This window comes from Falco cherrug, chromosome 8, assembly GCF_023634085.1.
Source record: "Falco cherrug isolate bFalChe1 chromosome 8, bFalChe1.pri, whole genome shotgun sequence".
Taxonomy (NCBI): Eukaryota; Metazoa; Chordata; class Aves; order Falconiformes; family Falconidae; genus Falco; species Falco cherrug.
This window is the reverse complement of record NC_073704.1, coordinates 22551969-22570920: the sequence shown is the minus strand read 5'-3', so window position 1 is coordinate 22570920 and position 18952 is coordinate 22551969. Positions and strand designations below refer to the sequence as shown.

At 36.7% G+C, this 18952-nt stretch overlaps 1 protein-coding gene across 1 annotated transcript in view; it reads right to left on the bottom strand.

The window, feature by feature from the left end:
* The window catches only part of LOC102046154 (sodium channel protein type 2 subunit alpha-like), a 76022-nt gene that overhangs the window by 46247 nt on the left and 10823 nt on the right, over positions 1 to 18952 (bottom strand). Inside the window, exons 2-4 of the mRNA XM_027810718.2 lie at positions 2804 to 3119; positions 424 to 542; positions 1 to 59 (exon numbers count right to left, since the gene is read on the bottom strand). The exon at positions 1 to 59 is cut by the window's left edge and continues 31 nt beyond it. Of these exons, the coding sequence (XP_027666519.1) occupies positions 1 to 59; positions 424 to 542; positions 2804 to 3076 (451 nt within the window). The 5' untranslated portion in view covers positions 3077 to 3119. The remainder of the gene's footprint in view (positions 60 to 423; positions 543 to 2803; positions 3120 to 18952) is intronic.

Below are 18952 nucleotides of genomic sequence, written 5' to 3'. Positions count from 1 at the left end.
TCCATGTCATAAATATACAGTTTGTCAAAATAGTGAGCATAATGAGCATGCTAAACAATGTTGACTCTAGTTAAGGAACATACTCCTTTTTAATGCTGAATTTGCATCAAACAAAACATGAGGAATTGACCAGGCTGTATGATAAAAATCAGTTTATTATCACTAGCAGTGTCATAAATAATGTAAAGATGTTTCACAAAAATGATGACTATACCACTAACAATGTAATCTAGGTACACATGCTGTGCATCTTTTCCTTAGAATTTAATCACAGGGCTAAAGTGACAAATCTTAGTTTTGATTCATTTTGAGAGAAAGAATTAAGTACATGAACACATTTAAACACTAAACCAAAAAAAACACTGTTATTAAATATTTTAAAAGACCAGTAATCATTTTTAACAAACCACTTGAAAAGGATATGAATGAACTAAAATCTTAATAGCCGTTCTTCGAATAATATTGAAAGGAGATAAAAGGTACAAGGCAGGTGTGGCACTGAACCTGAAGATTGTCTTCCCTTTATTCAATACTATAAATGTCTTTTAAAAAACAAAACAAAACAAAAAAAACCCCAACAAAACACACCAAGGGGGAGGGAAGGGGGGAGGGGGAATAGGAAATAGAGGAAATAGGAAATTAAGGATACATGTTAGCAATCTTGCCATAAATAGAAGCTGCACTTACACAGATATGAGTAGCCAAATTTCTGCAGAATTATACAAGCAAATATCAGATTCTAAATTTTTACATGAGCAATGAAAACTGAACACCACACATTCTTTGCCTTTGTGATCTTAAAGAAAACCTGCATTTCATCATTTTCCAGAATTATCTAATTACATTAAAAATATAATTTAAATATTGTCTTTTTTAACATTTAAACTTAATACAACTATATTATTTACACTTCAGACCAAAGCTGGCAATGCAAAACAAAGCACCTAACTAACCATTTTTTAACACTTATGAGCAACTATTTAACCATTTCAGCACTTTAAAACTGCTTCTGAGGTGGGACATCCTTGGCTTTTAAAGGCTTTACTGCTTTTATTGCTTGTACACTCATCACTAGTACCATCTATGCAACAATTTTTTATTTTGACTAGAAGACACAATGAAAATGTCATCTAATGAAATCTTAATTCAAACTACATCTTATGATTGAACCCAAAAGGCTAATATCTGGAAATAAGCAAGTTTTAACATTGAATCTTTCTGTTTTCTAATGATATTCTATTGTAAAAGAAATAGATCATTTGATAGCGTTCATGAAGTTGAAACAACAAAAACTAAAATAACTAAAAAACCTTACATCTGATTATTAGTCTTCAACGGCCTCCACTAGAAAAAAACCCCACTGCTTTAACGTAGTTGCTTCCTACAGATAATATAGCTCTTTGGTCCCTTACATGCAAAACACTGATCTCTTGAACAAAGAAACCTGTTCTATGTTTCTAATTCAACAATCGATTTATTAATTTGCACAATAAAATAACAACTGGCTGCTTATTTTGTACTGCCTTTTTAATGTAAACTCAATTTTGCCTTCCATTCTGAACATCACTCCACATCTCACGACTACGTAAAAGCATCTTTTCTTCATCTGTACTTGCTGAAGTCATCACCCTTGCTCCTTCCTCCTTTTGTTATCATTGTATCTATATAAGAAACCAAGTCACATTGCAGTACACATATATAAATCTAGATTTTGTCTTCAAATCTGTATGGGGTTGTACCACAGACCCAATACTGAAACACAAAGTACACAGCTTTAGTCTTTACACTCAGTCCCACGGGAGAAGTGAATAAGGCTTATCACATGAATGTTATTTTTATGCTGTTTTGCTAAACTGACACTGATCCACAAATCCTCTTTTTTATTTCTGGGAAAATTTTGAATCCACACAGATGTAAAGTGATTATAAAAGCCATGATGCATACACTTTCAAGAATATCATTGCTCTGCGACATACTGTTATTGAAGGCATATGACCACAAATTCTCCTACCAGAGCACTGTCTTCATGTTCGTCATGGGGTAGTGCAGGGAGTGATTACTTGCTGGGGAATTGGTATTAAAATAAATCATCCTGATTTTTAAAATTATCAGGAAAAACGTAACTGGCCAGAAAAATCAAATCCTCCCCATGAGACTCAGAACAGTTCCAGTGGTCCTGAAGCAAACTCTAGCATAAAGAACTCACATCTGTAAGTGACAAGCTGTTACCAGTACACTGAAACCACATCACATTAAGTTGGCAATATGTGATAATAATATTTTCTTTTTTTAATTATGTCCCTCCCTAGTCAAACACAGTTTAACATTTAATTTTTTTGTAAAACAGGTATTTCCATGAGATTTCAAGGACTATTCGACAGTTGATTGTTTCAGCATATGACTGAATGAGCACTTTGTCCAAAGAGCACCCTACTAAACTAGATCTCAGGTATTGTCTGTATTTCCTGGAGACCCCAGGAACAGAGTAGCCAGTCAGAGAGGAAGTTTTCAAATGCTTCTGTATTCAATGAGATTTGAAGCAATTAAAAGACTTCTAATGCAAAATCCACTAACTCAAAATAAGATCATAAGGAAATCTTAGACATTAAAAGCTCTTTTTTTAAAAAAGCAACTTAAGCAGAAGAGTTACAGCCTTATTTATAGTGTATTCAAAATAATTAACATGTCATCACATACTGTGTAATACTTTCTACCATGGCTTCTGACTACCTCCACACCAGAGCATTTATCACTTTATAGTTCAACAGGAGTGTTCTAAATACACTCAATATAAACCACTTACTTTTTTATTGATATAGTATGGATCCAGGTCCTCCAGGGGCTCAGAGACCATTCCCGGAGGAATATCACCATAAATAAATGGCAGTGTCTTTCCTGCCTCTAAGTCATTCCTTGGCTTTGGGTGATCTTCTTCATGACCACCATCATCTTTATGCTCGTCTTTGTCACAATGAGATGCTTCATCAGCAATACGTTTTTCAATAGCTGCAAGAGATTCTTTGGTGAAATAGAAGAAGCTGTCACATCCTGGTGGTACCAGCATTGCCTGTGCCATCTTTTCATTCTGCAGACTCTAAATGCTCTTGTGCAAGAAGATCCTAGGAGAACATGAGAAAAAAAGAAACAGATAATAGAGGGCAACAGCAACAAAAACCCTCAAATAAAAGCTTTTGGTAAGTCATCATCTGTCCCTTTTCTAATTCTAAAGCATTGTAGCAAGAAGTATTTGCATTAATTGTCAGATACTTGATAGAAAATTAGCTACCAGTAACAACATATCAAACAGATACAAGTTATGAGGTAAAGAAAAAAGTGAAAGGAACAAAAAAAATCAAAATTTGCATAGTTTCTTAACTCAGGTTAATACAAACCTCACAACAAGAAAAAAAGGAAAAAAAAATAATTCACTATTCCCTAGCCTAAACATTAAAAGACACCTTATTGTGATAAAGTAAGAAATGTGTTAAACACGGCTATGTACTGCAATCAATGGTTACAACTTCTAACATACGGATTTATACATCAAGTTGGCACAGTACCTAAAAAACCCTGCAACTTACAAAAGTAGAAGAAAAAACCACGCCCTTTCTATTACTCTTTCATTTCTGATGGCAACACTACTCCATCTGGTGGCTTACACTATGTTACACTAAATTAACATTAATATTATACTATTAGACAGGTACTACATAAACACATTCTATATTTAAAGCCATAGGCACAAGCAGAAAGCAATTGGGCTGAATTTTAGTCTGTTGCTTTTTGAGTTTCCTGACTTGCATCTTCGTGATTTTTAATTTTAACTTTGGTGGTGCTGTGCTCCATAACTAAGAAACTTACAGTGGGTGAAGGGGTTTAGATTTATACAAAAACCACAGCATACTCTCCCCAAAGTCACAGTACTCTCTCTGAGGCCAAATATACTTTCAAAAGATCTAAAAGGAATAAATTTATTCAATTACAACAAACAATAACAGATCACTTCTTTCTAGGTTTCTACTTCTTACAGTGGGAGTACAGTTAACACTCATGGGCGCAGTATCTTCAGAAAAAAAACAGTTTTATGAACAGACAAAATGGAACCCAGTCCTGCTTGCTGACACTAGCAAGCGCCATAGGCTTTGTCAGCCCAGCACTGTGGGGGGCTGAGCTGGGCTGGCTGCCAGCCCCCCAGCCCGCTGCCCTCTCACTTCTGCCCCACAAAAGGAAGTCGGGAGGGGAGAACAAAGTGACAAAGCACACTCCTTGAGATAAAGACAGGGAGATCACTTACCCAATACCACTATGGGCAAAACATATTCAACTTGGGGAAGAATAATTTATTGCCAATTAAAATAGATCTGGAAGGTGAGAAACAAGGACAAAAACCTAAAACAAATTTCCCCCACCTTGCCTCTTTTTTCCAGTCAACTTCACTCCATTTTCAACTCCTATACATCCTCCCCGCCCAAGTGGCACCAGGAGGACGGGGAATATGGGCTGGGGTCAGTTCCTCTGTGCCATTCCCTCCTCCTCATGTCTTCCCCTGCTCCAGCATGGGTCCTTCCCACAGGCTGCAGGGTAAGACTGCTCCAGCATGGGCCATCCACATGCCACGGGGTTCCTTCAAAGAACATCCACCTGCTCCAGCATGGTGTCCTCCACAGGCCACAGTGCAAGTGTCTGTTCTGGCACGTCCTTCCATGGGCTGCAGGGAAATACCTGCTTCACCACGACCTCAAGGAATCTCTGCTCCAGCGCCTGGAGCCCCTCCTTCTTCCCTGACCTTGGTGTTCACAGAGACGTTTCTCACACTTCTTTCCTCACACTGGCCTGTGCTGCTTTGCCCCTTTCTGGATGTGTTTTCCCCACAGGCGCCACCACCATGGCTGAGGGGCTCAGCTGTGCCCAGCGCAGGGCAGCCGCAGCTGCACCTCGCAGAGGCCCCTGCAGCCCCTCAGCGGGATGGGTGGTGCCGCAGGCACCCAGTACAGAAATATCATGAGCACTGGTCAGGGTGTTGTGAGGCCTAATTCCCAAAAGGAAAAACCTTGAAGGAGATTTAGATGAGTTGCTCCATTTGCTATAGGCTTCTGTCACCACAAATGTCACTGACAGCCTGCTCCACCCAGGAGATGAGACCTGGCTAAAGACGTACCTTTTTTGTCTGATCACAGTGTGAGCGAGCTTAATAGTAGGGGTGTGCTGGGAGGGAAAAAAAAATGATAACGTACTTTTTGATGAAGTGGAACAGCTCCAAAGTCAATTAATACATGACACCATGAGTCCCAGAAATCTGTCTCTTCTATGGAAACTTTTAGGTCAATTCAGTGTTAGTTGAGGAAATTTCCTGTTTTTCAACAATTTTCCAGCAGAAACAAAGTTCTCATGGACGCAAAACCTAACGTTACACAAGCCATCTCTTCCTCAAAACTAGCCAGCTAAGTGTATGCACAGACATCAAATCCCTGCTTCTTCAGTTGAGCTAACAGCTTCTGAGTGCTTAGCAAATAACTCTTTACCACAATAAAAGACACAAAGAACGGGTCTTTGCACAGGCTAGTGAAGAGATGAGAAATTTCCTAATAAATAGCTATAGAAATCAGACATTTTACGTGTCAGCCACAAAGCACTTTAGGAAAACACAAAAATATTTTTTCTCTGGAACAGAAAGCCTGAAAATGCCAAGTCTTCCCTTATTCATTAAAAAATTAATAATTTCATCTGTGCAATCTTAAAGTGATTCACCATTCTAAAATGAAAGATTTGATTGCTGTTTATGCTTCTCCAGTGAACCCTACTCAGATCCATAGCACCAATGAGCCTGAAGATCTGCCCAGCCACACTTGGACTGAGAACCAGCTGAGTCTCAAAAGGTAAAATTTCATTCAAAAGCTGGATGATATCTGTGGCTCTAAATATCCAGGGAACGCGCACCAGCAAAAAGGAAGGCAGATCTGTCTTACAAGGAAGGACACCAGGATCCTGTTCCATAAACTTCATTTTTACCTAAGGGCTAAAGTAAGGGTACCAAATAATACTTTCAGTACTTAGGTCATCTATTTAGCTTACAACTCTGTTTTCTAGAAACAACAGGTATGTGGGCATGTTTATTATCTGCTTCTTTATTTGTAAGCTGAAAATTCACATGGGTTTCCCTAGCGCGAGTAGCCATGTCTATCTTTTTTTTTTTTTTTTTAGTCAAGGAAAGTTCTTATTAGCAGGGGCTTTTTCCTACACTAAGGTGCCAGCAGCATTAAATAACAGGTTTTCCCCCCAAAAATAGTCCTATATGGTATATTAACAAATACTGTATGTGTTGTAACAGATTCCGAGGACTTCATCTTCTCTGTATTGAGTGATGCAAACTACAATTAATAGATATGCAGCTATATGTAATCAGTCTACACACATTTAGTTATTATCTAAAACAGTTAGATGGTTGCACAAACTCTTTTAGAGCCTGAAGAGACAAGCGAGCAAGACTTTCAGCCATTAGAACAACCTCTACCTTAAATCCAAATAAAACAGGAGCTGTACGCATGGTGCTGTCTTGTTACAGTCATGCTGCCCTTTATGGGCTAAATAGAATACAGGGTTATTTGGCACATCTGCACAACACTGACCAGTCCACCATACCTACAAACAAGTAGGGGCATGCTTGGCAGTCTAAGAAAAAACATAACTTTGTGTTTTGATGACTATCTTCAGAAACAAAATGGGCAGAAAAAAACATGTCAACAAAAAGAAAGGGGATACACTTTCAGAGAGTAAGACAAATTATAACATTCAGCTAATCCTTCAGAGGATGTTCTCATTACCTGGAAAAATACTTTATAAAACTTTAAAAACAGTTTTCTAGTCAACTTTAGCAATGTAAGAGAAAATGAATATGATGCCTGCAGTAACTATTTGTTAGCAAACATGTTCTTGAAAAATGTCACTGTTATGTCCGTCTATGCATTTAGGCTAAATTTACTCTTTAGAAGTCTATAACACATAAAACTAAAAGTACATGACTGTCCATTTTATCAAATACCACTACAGCCTTACCGCAGTTTTTCCGAGTTGTTACAGATGTTATCAGAATGAAAAACAATCTTTCCACTTGCATGTTCATATTCCACTGGCTTATTCAGCAAGGCTTAAGTGGTATCCTTAGGGCTGAGATGAACTCCAGTATTTCTCTCTAGAGACACCACATCCAATGACTGCCGCACATATCTCGGTGTTAACATAAACCAGAAAAAAGTTCTTTTGCAATACGTAACAGGAGTCTCTTCTGTTAATGATTTACCCTAGCAGTCTAATCACAACCCATGCTTGCAAAAAAACTCACACCTATTAAACACATCCTGAGTTACAGTTCAGTGACCATATTTCCTTGTCATGACATTTTTGAAGTACTGCAAATATACAAACTCTGCAGCATTGCGGAGCAAACTGATGCCACTTATATCATTATGACATGGAAATCAGTTTATCCAAGAAAGAAACTGAGTGGAAAAAAAAAAAATATTATGAAGACAGATGGATTGGTTTAATGACTGAGACTTTCTCCCTATCTTTTCCACAATCCTGATAGCTTCTGTATTATGAACTAAGAGGTAATAACAAATCGAATCAGAAAACGAGAAAGAATCCTGAAGAAACAGACTGACACCCTTCCCCTCCGAAAATCCCACAAAGGTCCTTCTGCAAGCTTATACACACACACACACACACAAAATAATCCACCGACACTAAAACCCAAAACCCATCACATATACCCTCCTTTCTCAGCTTGCTATTAAGAAATAAGCTTCTAATCCAGCATGGCTGTATTGTGCATATAAGCCTGAATGGAGACTCTCTCCATCAAACAGAACAGAAAAAGCAAGTTACAGATGAAAGATTACAGACAACTGCTGCATATCACTGACTACCTAGTAGCACAGCACTACAAGGAAATTCCTTGGTCCAGGAATGAGCCAACAGCAACATGATACTAAAGTAAACACTAATATACTCTTATGGAATATGGTTGAATGAGTAATAAAAATTTTCTACATTTTTATACATATTAAAAAGGTATTTCAAAATATCAAAGAGTCATATTTTTGTTATTTTAGAAACAGTACATCTCTTTTATTACTCCATTTTCTAGGCTTGACATGTAAAGAGATTGCAGCTCCAATATATTCTTCATGAAGTTGTATTAAATCTAATCCTGTATTATTTTACAGGTAGAAATTCAAGGTTTTGAGCTTGAATCCACTGGCTAAAAAAGAAAGTCATGAAAGTATTGTTTGCATTTTCTATAGGAATGTACAAAATGCTTATTTTAACATTTAAAAAAAAAAAAGTAATGGTCAGGGTTAGACCTAAACCATAAAACAAACCACCCTCAATAAAGAGGATATAGTCTATCCATCTTCATATTTTTCAGAGTCAGAAACAACACATCTGCTCTTACTACTCTATATTCTATAAGATACTGATGAATTTTTAAAATATTATTTTCAGTGTTCTCTGTACTATGGTACATTTCATAGTGCTACCTGAATAACTTGAATAAAGTTTTCAGCACCCTAAAGAAGCCAGGTGAAATTGCTAAGTTCCAATAACCATATAAGTCTCATGTGTAAAAATAAATTAAAAAGAAGTTACTACTGTGACAGTCAGGTGAAGATGTACATTGAGATTCAGTTCGGCAAATTGAGTTTGATGAGTCACAAGCAAATCTACATACATTTTCTTTGCTATGCTCTTTTTTTGCAATGTGTTTATATAAAAGCACATGGCCTTTTTTCAGGGATAATTAATTTTACTATATAAATTAAGACATATTATTAACTAGTATATTGTCATATTCAATGATGCAACCTTCAGACTTATTTCTACAGAAAATGAGCTGGCTTTATCCCTGTTACTTCAATATTACTATTCTGCGATTGTTTGCAGAACATGAAGCAGCTATAATACAAATCCAGAGAGTTGTTACAAAAATGGGTTAATCTAAAAAGCATCTGTTCTAATCAACAGTTAAAAATCTAGTATTTGTCCTTCTCCTCTCGATTTCCTGTGTAGATGCTAACAGCACATACACTGTTTGTCCACTTACAATGCTAAACATCAATAAGAACTAAAACATTTCTGAATTATTGATTGCTCTGAGCCTGAATAAATTAGACTTATGGTACATTTCACCCCTGATGCTTCTCGGCAAGAGACTGTGGCAATACAATAACACTAAGAGGGACAACTAATTTTTAACAAAATATTTTGCCATGTCCTTCACTTATAATTTGCTTCTTGCTCTATGGCTTGCTCATGAAAATAATTTTAAAGACTAAAACAAATGCCTGCGGAAGACTGACGAATTTCTGTTTGGTTCTAGGGATTAAACTTCTTATATGCAACTCGCTCTACATGACCTATATTTTGTCCAAAATTATTCCCAAGTAGTTGTTTTCAGTTCAGTAACCTCTGATTTCAGTGTGTGAATTTATAGTAATACTCAGAAGATATTTGAAAAATATTAAATGAAAGAAAATTATTTAAAAGGTAGAGAATGTTACAGTTGAACTTAAAAAAGACAATCCTCCAATACAAGTCCATTTACAGAATCTGCAACCACTTAGGCAAACTTATCTGCCTCTTTCCTTTATACCAGAAAATGTATTCATCAAGTGCAGATCCAGGAAATTCAGTCCTCACAAACAAGCAATCCAATCACAGATATATCAAACAGAAAATCTGGAACAGAGCCAAAACATAGCAAATACAAAACTGAATTTTTTTTATTGCTGGCAATGCAATGGAAACCAGTGAAAAATATGTTCTATATTTTCAGAAATGTGATGTGCACATTTTTATTCTAGCAAGTATGATATTTCTGTCATTCACATGACTGGCTACTATGACATTTTTCCAGACCACAGAAATGCATCTCAAAATTTCAAGATCCTACTTCTAGTTAGGTCTGCATAAGTCACGTGGACAAGTCCCTGGATAATAATCTTAATTTAAAGTTTCCTTTAACCGTTAATTTCTTTTACAATCTGAAGACAAGTTTATATCAGATTTGCTCCTACACTAAGACTATTCTTCACTTCAATAGCCCATCAGACACTGGTGCTTCCACTTTCATGTATTTCCTGAAAAAATGCTCATCTCTTAAATATTCATCTAGTGATATTAATTCAGTGAACCTTTTCTTTGAGGCAAAGAAATTATATCAGTCACTGAAACTTATTTTTACTTTTTTTGTGTTTATGTCACTTGATGGGACTGATTTGCTTTTGTAAATCCTGGTGTTCAGTCTTCCAAGGTTTCATTATCAGTGTGTTGGGTTCTTTTTCTCCTCACTTCTCCAGATTCCTCCTTCAATTTGATGCCGTATTTATATGTCATTAAGCCAGTTTATGACAAGACTTCAGGCAGTTTCCAACACAAAGTGCTGATAATGTGTGCTGAGTGACCCTTACTCCAAAACACTTGTCTTTTATGACACCAGAGATGATGACATCAAGTTAATTACACGATGACCTTTATGATTATAAGATCGACAATTTTTCTACATAAATTCATAGCAAAGACAACATTAAAGCTTTTAAATACTATTTCTACCTGCAGATTTAACTCCTTGTTTTGATGCTTAAAAGATAAAAACTATCTCCACAGCTACCACATTGTAACTATTGTAGCTGCTTAGAGATTAAGCTATGAAACAATACTCTTTTATATGGAGTTTCAAATAATCACGGTATTTGCAGTGTTTCGTTTCCTTGTATTCAGTAGCTGAAAGAGTATGAAAGAAGGGCAGTTATCATACAGGATAAATTTATTTCCTTCGCACAAAGTACTTACTACCCAATAATTGTGCTTAGTTACAAATCTGAATACACTTACTCACTTTAGCTATAGGAACTCTTTAGGATGTAACTGCCAGATTCCACAAACAAAAACCCAAAATGTATTTTATCCAGAAATCATATACTTGATCCTATATCATTTAAACCCTCTAAAGCTTTTGTACCAAGAGAAGTTAGTGAAAAAGTAGTTTTATTCTTGTGAAACAGAGAAAATTTTAGAGAAGGCAGGTTTAGTAGGATGTTTAAAAAGAAACTGAAAACAGTTCTCCAGAAGGGTGCCCGTTTCCTTAAGCATTCAAATTTAAAGGAAGAAATAAAAATGTTTAAAGAAAGACAAAACACTGACAAATATATATTTTTTTTTTCAGAACTACATAATCTGGCCTCACAGAATAAGACCTCAAAAGTACAAGAAAAACAAGAATGGAAATGACAACATTGCAAGTTACTTTACAGAGTTAGATTTCTCTTACACTACTGATTTGCTGCAGTGATTCCAAGAAGTCAATAAACACTTTCAGAAAAGAAGAAAGTACTACAGTACTTATAGATTAATTTTTCAGAAGCTCTCTGGCTCAGATTTCAGCTTTGCTGAACAAATGCCAGCTGAAAAAGAAAAGCACATATCCCTGAAATGAAATTGTGAAGAAAAGAATTGCCACAATAGGCAGAAGTCTTGCTTTAAAATGTTCTCCCTACAAAAAATCCAGACATTTATGAAATTCTTACAGATTGCAGTCATGGCATTATCATCAGCACATCTGGCACTTCACGTTTTATTGCATAATGCAATTTTTACAATGAGTAAAAAAAACCAAAATATTTTTGCTTGAAAAGAATATTTTTCAAGCAATACTCTTTTTTTGTGTGTGTGAAATAGAAGTAAATAAAAATTAGTTTGGGGGTTGGTTTTTTTTTTTTTCAGATGGGATCCTGACAAAGCTGTGCAGCCCTTAGCAGGACTCATACACAGAGTAAGAGCTTAATATTCACCTATATGTACAAGGAAATCGAGGAACTGCACTTTAGAAATAGGAAAAACATTTCTTTCAAGTTCACAAGATCATTTATTATCCGGAAGTACATAACAACAAATTTAAGACCCAGAATTTGGTCTGAAGTTCTTAAGGATTCTTATTTAGCATATATATGATAATGAAAGATTTAAAAATAATACCCAAAACTGATGATGCTGATCCTTCTTGCATAATGGACCATTTATTGGAAGGCGCTCAGCTACTCTGCTTTTACGCACAGCAGAAGAATAAACATAATTGTATACAGCATTATGTTACTAGTGTTAAATGAGTTTTTTCCAAAGCCACTCTCAATTTCCATTAACATATGAAGGAGATAAAACATAATTGAGGGTTTTTTTTTTCAAAATGGTTAAGGTCTCCCACACAGTCTTTCTTATCAAGAGGAAACATTAATAAAGAAACTGAATTTGGAAATTACAAACTTGGAGACAGCAAGCAACATTTCATTTCTGAATTAATGGGAGAATGACAACTTTCACAAGAGGTGAATTTGCTTTGTATTACAGTTGCATATAAATGAGGATAATGTAATTTTAACGTATTAAGTTATGTGTTTCAAGGACATGTTAAATGAAAAGCAGAGGCATTTTTCCATGCATAAAATGCAAACTTCCTACAAAATAAAATGCACATGCAGACAAGATACATAACATTTGGCGTAACATCTGCATTTTGTTGCAAAAAGTCTCAATGCAAAACCACAGCCATGACACTTCTCTGTGTTAAATATTCTCATGTTTGCATCCAAAATCTAAGATAGTTTTAAGCTTGTGGTAAACTGTAGTGTGGTCAGACATCTTTTTCACTATTGTTTTGTAAAATGAAAACCAAAAGAAAAAAACACACCAAACCAAACAACAAACCACAGCTACTCTACCATTCCTACATCCAGCACTACATTACAGGAGAAAGTATCAGTTAAATCTCCCAAAATTCAGGGCTGTGAATAAAGGCAATGGACTGAAGCATTAACAAGTCAGAGGGTCTTCCCAAAAAATGAAAAAACCTGAGCATCAGAAATCTCTAGGCATCCGTCAACCTTAGAGTAAATTATCATCTTTAACAAAGTCACATAGAGAAACCCAGTGTTATACTGCAGCCAAAGTCAACCGGTCACCCAAACCACAGTTCTGAAATACCTCCACTTCATTGAGAGCTTTAGTTCTAGGGAAGGTATCTACAAACAGCAGTATCCGAAATAACAAAGCTAATGATTGCTGCATCCAAACTATTATTACACAAGAGGTTTGTGACTTCCCACTTACAGATATTATTTCCCCTGAAACAGGTCACTTCTTCAGATTACCCATACTCTGCTTTCCTTGAGAGGCCCAAACAGAATTTCTTACCTCCAGCAGCTGTAACTTCGTATCTATGTAATGCAAGCAAGCAAGGAATTAGTTATCTTTCTAAGCAAATATACGACCTACCTAAAATGTTTAAATTACTTGAACTCCTAAATGAGTCTCCTTGAGAGTAAGAAACTCAACATTAAGTAAATTTAGGAGGAGGAGTTAGGTCCCACTGCACATTATGTCAGCAAACATCGTAGTGAGTGGACAGAGGTGAACCTACCTCTATTATCTACATTGACTCCTTTAAAAAAAGGGGCATTTCAAGTTAATTCATATGATACACTAGTCTAACTAAAGCCTGGCAAGACCATTACATCAAACATAGGCTAAGTTTTCAACAACCTATTTTGTTGATAAACTTTAGTTTTTCCTTGTTATACAGTTGTACTGCTAACAGCCATGTCCTCTTATGGTCAAATATATTTTTCCAATAATCATCAAAAATTTATTTGGGTCCACAGAGTCGACTAAAATGACAATACAGCTTTTCTTGGTTTTGTTTATAAAACACACTCCTCACATTGCTAGCAGTGTACTATCACCATACTAATACCTACAGAGCTCTGTCCATAGCCCTGGAAGACAATCTACATTTGCTGATTGGTCAATTCTTATCAGTCATTAGATAACAAGACATTACACAGGAAGAGCTGGAATAGAAGCAAAATATTTCAGATTAATTACTTATTCCATAGAAAGAATTCTTGAGGGTGTATGGCTGAGCCTCTGCATTGGCCCGAGGGAACCCCCATGTCTGAAGGCAACTCACTGGATTTTGTGAAATTCAGCAGGTTTTTTAGGAAGAAGGATAATTCTTGGAATCAGTCACAGCTACAAAATACAAAAAACATTTACTGAAAAAAATAATGTGCCAAGCTTTTGACAGAAAGATTATACCACCCAACAATGACTTCAGATTCAGTTTTCTCTCAGAAAAACAAATAGAGAATCCTCCCTTTAAAGATATTTTCACTGCAAGTTAAAGGATTTAGGGCTAGGAGGAAGGAAAGAAATTGAGAGTTTCTTTTACCTTTGTATAGCTAGGTGCCGGAATGTTCACAGTGAATCCACTGTTGATCTATTAAAATATACCCTCGATGTTCATTTAACTATCGAAACTGCCTCAGCAGCAAATCACAACTGCTCCACAATTTGTTCAAACCTCATAATTTAGTATTAATGAATTATTAATTCAGTATTAAATAAATTACATGTACACAATATTACAAAGTTTGTAAGCACTGCACACAGCAAAGAAACTGCACACATCCACGTGCATGGGATTTTTCATTGATTTGGCTCCTACAAGCATGAAATCAGTCATCTGTTGAGCCACGTAGATCACAATGCTCCATGTAAATAATTCTAAGTTTGTACATGCTACTCAGACATTGCAGAAATATTCCAAATGTTTTATTTCAACTTAGGCAAGTGTAGCACTTGCTGTAAGTTTTTTAGACTTTAGACTGTTACATGGTTCAGTTTTGTTACGATCGTTGCAATAACTACTGTAAAACTGATTTAAAAATAAAATTATCTTGAATGACTTACCTCTATCAGATTAAAGTCAATGTAAAAAAAAAGTCAGTCCCTCTGACTGACTGTACCAACACCATCTTTACATCAATGAAACTTTCATTAAAGCAGAAAGTATTATTGTGAATTATGATCAATTTCATGAAAGTTAGAAGAAAATAATTGTATTTGGCTTTTCCAGACAAGGAACATGTATGCCATGTCTGAAGTAGAGATTTAGTTTATTTCAACTGCAGCTAGAGGGAAAAAAAAAAAAAAGTCAATTTCTGGGGTTTTTTTGGTATTGTATTTATAACCAGTTATGTAAAATAAAATTACAGAAATCAGGGGGAAAAAATAGTTTGGGAGGCACCTTTGGAAGTCAGATAGTCCAAACTCCAGCTCAAAACGAGGCTAAAGTTACTTACATCACCTACACTAGGAACTCAGTAAGTTCAAGGGGTCTGTTTCAGGTTGCTTCCCCATGCTCCTCCACTGGGTCTTTCCAGGCTCTCTCAAGGTGCCCCAGTGAATTCACCCACCACACTCTAACCTACTCCTCATACAAGCCCAGGCTTCTTTTACCAGCTCTTTATTAGCCCTCAGCATCATCTGCCCCTTCAGCCTTCTGGCTTGTGTTCTACCAGGTGGAGCTCTGGAATATTTGCTGCAGGTTTGTGCTGGTCTGTTATCAAACCCTCCTTTCTATTTTTCTGCTTAAGTATGAGCCATCACTAACACAAGTCACCACTGCAAAGCAACAGCAATAAATAATGTCAAACCAACTCAGCACACAAGAAACCGCAGCTGGAAGCTTCCCTCCTGAAAAGCAAAAACGAATTAAGAACTGAAAGAGAATGACTTCTTTAAGCTACCTCAAATCAAGGTTTAAAAAACAGAAAACTTTTTATATTAGGAAAGTATCTTGAATAATAATAATTAAAAACAAAACAACAGAGAAAATGTAACAAAACCTAACAAGATACAAGTTAATAATATACTGTAGAACCCAAACCTATGTTTCACTGGATTTGAAACAGTAAAAAATAACATTCTTAAATTCTTAAAATGTACACGGACCCTGGTTTTTATCAATCTGAAAGCTCAAAACATTATTGCTTCCTTTAGGCCACAGCTGCAAAGCAAATGTCTGCCTATAATACAAAATACATTCTTCCATTAACTGAAAACTACTACAATCCTGAAGCAACCTTTAAGTTTATTTGCTGTTATAGATAACATTATTATGGCATAATAAATGCAATGGGATTTTTTTTTAGGTGTTTCTAATTATTATTTTAAAAATCAGTAGTTTTGTTGCACTTGGATTTTCCATGTAGTAAATGAGTTCTGTAAAATCGTCAGAGAGCATAACTGAACAGACATAAAATTTGAAAGATTTTAGAATGCAAATGTGCTTTGTTAGTGCTTTGTCATGAGCTTTATAGCTTGCAAACACCAATTGCATCAGGTTTTCTCCCACAACCACTGGAAAAGAATAAGGTATTTTTTTTCTTTTTGCAAATGAGAATACAGAAAAGCAACTACCTCCCCCCACCCCCAAGTAAGTATACAGAAGGTGAAAACTGGCTACTGAATGTAAAAGACATAAAGCAAGGAGTACAGCCAGACCTCTTTCAATTCCTCATTCTGGCCAGACAGGCTCCCTATGCCTCATTTAATGGGCTCATTAGTGTAATCTGAGTCTACTTTTTGTGCCTGTCTAATTTCTTAGTGAGGCTCAGCTGCTGTTCTGCAAATGGATGCAGGCTGGGGGTGATCAGTAAAACCTGGCTCTGGTTAGAGTGATACAGAAGCAAAATTTCCAAATCCATTCAATGTCTTTGTGGAAACACCCTGAAAATGGAAAATTGCATCAGCATCCATCATTGCAGAGATGTATGGCAGGAAGTTCTTGAAAAGGTTCACCTGTCAGATGCAAAAAAGATTTAGCACCTCCAGTATATTATCGAATTTTTATACATATCAGAAAAAAACTGTTTACTCATGGCATCCATTAAAAAGCCACAGAAGCAGAATAAGCCTTTAAAATTGAGAGTTCAATACCAATTAATCCTTTCAGTTCAACAGTCTAAAATGCAGTGCTGTGCTGCTACAAGAAATACTGAGGCTGTCAACCACATCGGCAAAGTTCACTATATACTTCCCAGTGAACATGAGAGCATGAGAAGGAATGAGAAAATATGCTAAAATACTTACAAACCATGACGGGAAGTCACAGGAGATAAAGACCAAAGCAGACATGTAAGAGAAACAATTTTCATGACAAAGTCTTGCTAACCTACTTCCAGCTAAAACTTCTGTCCCCAGTAACAAGACATTTTGGAGTGACACTAACGCCACTGTTCATACTGCATCCCATCCCTACACAGAAAACTTGACTTTCTAAATATTTGAATCTGCACTAAAAAAGAACAACCGAACATAGCCTACTTCAACAGTTCCATATTCAGTTCTTCAGAGAGGAGTGCCTTAATAGCTGTGATCCCTAAGTAAAGCCCGAATGCAGGAGCTGGATGGATTGCTATCGAAGATGCCTATTTTCCCTACATCCCTCCTGGAGGCACCTGAGTTAGGGGAACAGAACAGTGATTGCCACCAAAACCTGCAGAATCTGGACAACATGGGATCTTAGAAAACCTCCCTTATCTGGCAATCTCAATTACCCTTTTTCTTTCCCTTCACCCACTAAGGTAGTATAAAGTCCATTTATATAAAGTGCACCCCTAAATAAACAGGCATGAGTAGATGTATGATTCTATGTATTTATGAAACAAGGAAATACAAGTATTATTCATTTCCTAAGCTTGTAAAGCAGTTCATACCAAAACCACCCAATAGTAAGAGCATTAGACAAACACAGATGTGCCTGCTAATCTGTTAATAAAAAGATCTTGTTTTGGCCACAGTTAAAAATTTTTAATTCACATTTAAGCCTTAACACTACCTAGGCTTTAAAGTTTCTGAGATTTTTGTGACAATGGTAAAAGAACATTATCATAGAATCATAGAATCATTTAAGCTGGAAAAAGACCTCTAAGATATCAAGTCCAACCATTAACCCAAGACTGCCAAGTCCATCACTAAACCATGTCCCTAAGTACCACACCTACATTTTTTTTCAATGCCTCCAGGGATGGTGATTCCACCATCTCCCTAGGAAGCCTGTTCCAATGCTTGACCATCCTTTCAGCAAAGAAATTTTTCCTAATATCCAAGCTAAACCTCCCCTGGCACAACTTGAGGCTGTTTCCTCTTGTCCTGTCACTTGTTACCTGGGAGAAGAGACTGACCCGCACCCTACCTACAACCCCCTTTCAGGCAGATGCAGAGCAATAAGATCCCCCCTGAGCTTTCTCCTCTCCAGGCTAAACAGCCCCAGTTCCCTTCAGCTGCTCCTCACAAGACACGTGCTCCAGACCCTTCACCAGCTCCGCTGCCCTTCTCTGGACACGCTCCAGCAGCTCAGCGTCCCTCTTGTAGCGAGGGGCCCAAAACTGAACATGGGAATTGAGGTGCAGCCTCACCAGTGCCAAGTACAAGGGGACAATCACTTCCTTTGCCCCGCTGGCCACACTGTTTCTGATACAAGCCAGGATGCTCTTGGCCGCCTTGGCCACCTGGGCACACTGCTGGCTCATGTTCAGCCAGCTGCCAACCAGCACCCCCAGGTCCCTTTCCACCAGGCAGCTTTCCAGCCGCTCTTCCCCAAGCCCAAACTGCTGTGTGGGGTTGTTGTGACCCAAGTGCAAGAGACATTTAGACCCAAGTGAGGTATTTAGATAGTTCATTCCAAGATAAAATTGGCAGCTAGATTTTTGTCCAGAAACTGCCACCTGGCCTCAGTTATAAATTAGTAAGTAATCAATTATGTAATTTCTTAAATAGAAAATGAAAGTGCTTCCATAGTTTAACAAGAAAACAGATATTCACAGATATATAGGAACATTAATTGACATACAAGAAGCAGGAATCTGCAACAGACCAAGCCTGGAAACTAATTACCAACTCTGAATTAGCAGGTTATTAAGCCAAGTAACTTTTTTAAAAGCCTAAAATATAGGACAAAATGGAATACATGGAATAACTATTTGTAATATTGTAACAGGATTTTTTTAGTTCTAATTTAAATTAGTATTTTGAATCAAAATCTATGGAACACAGC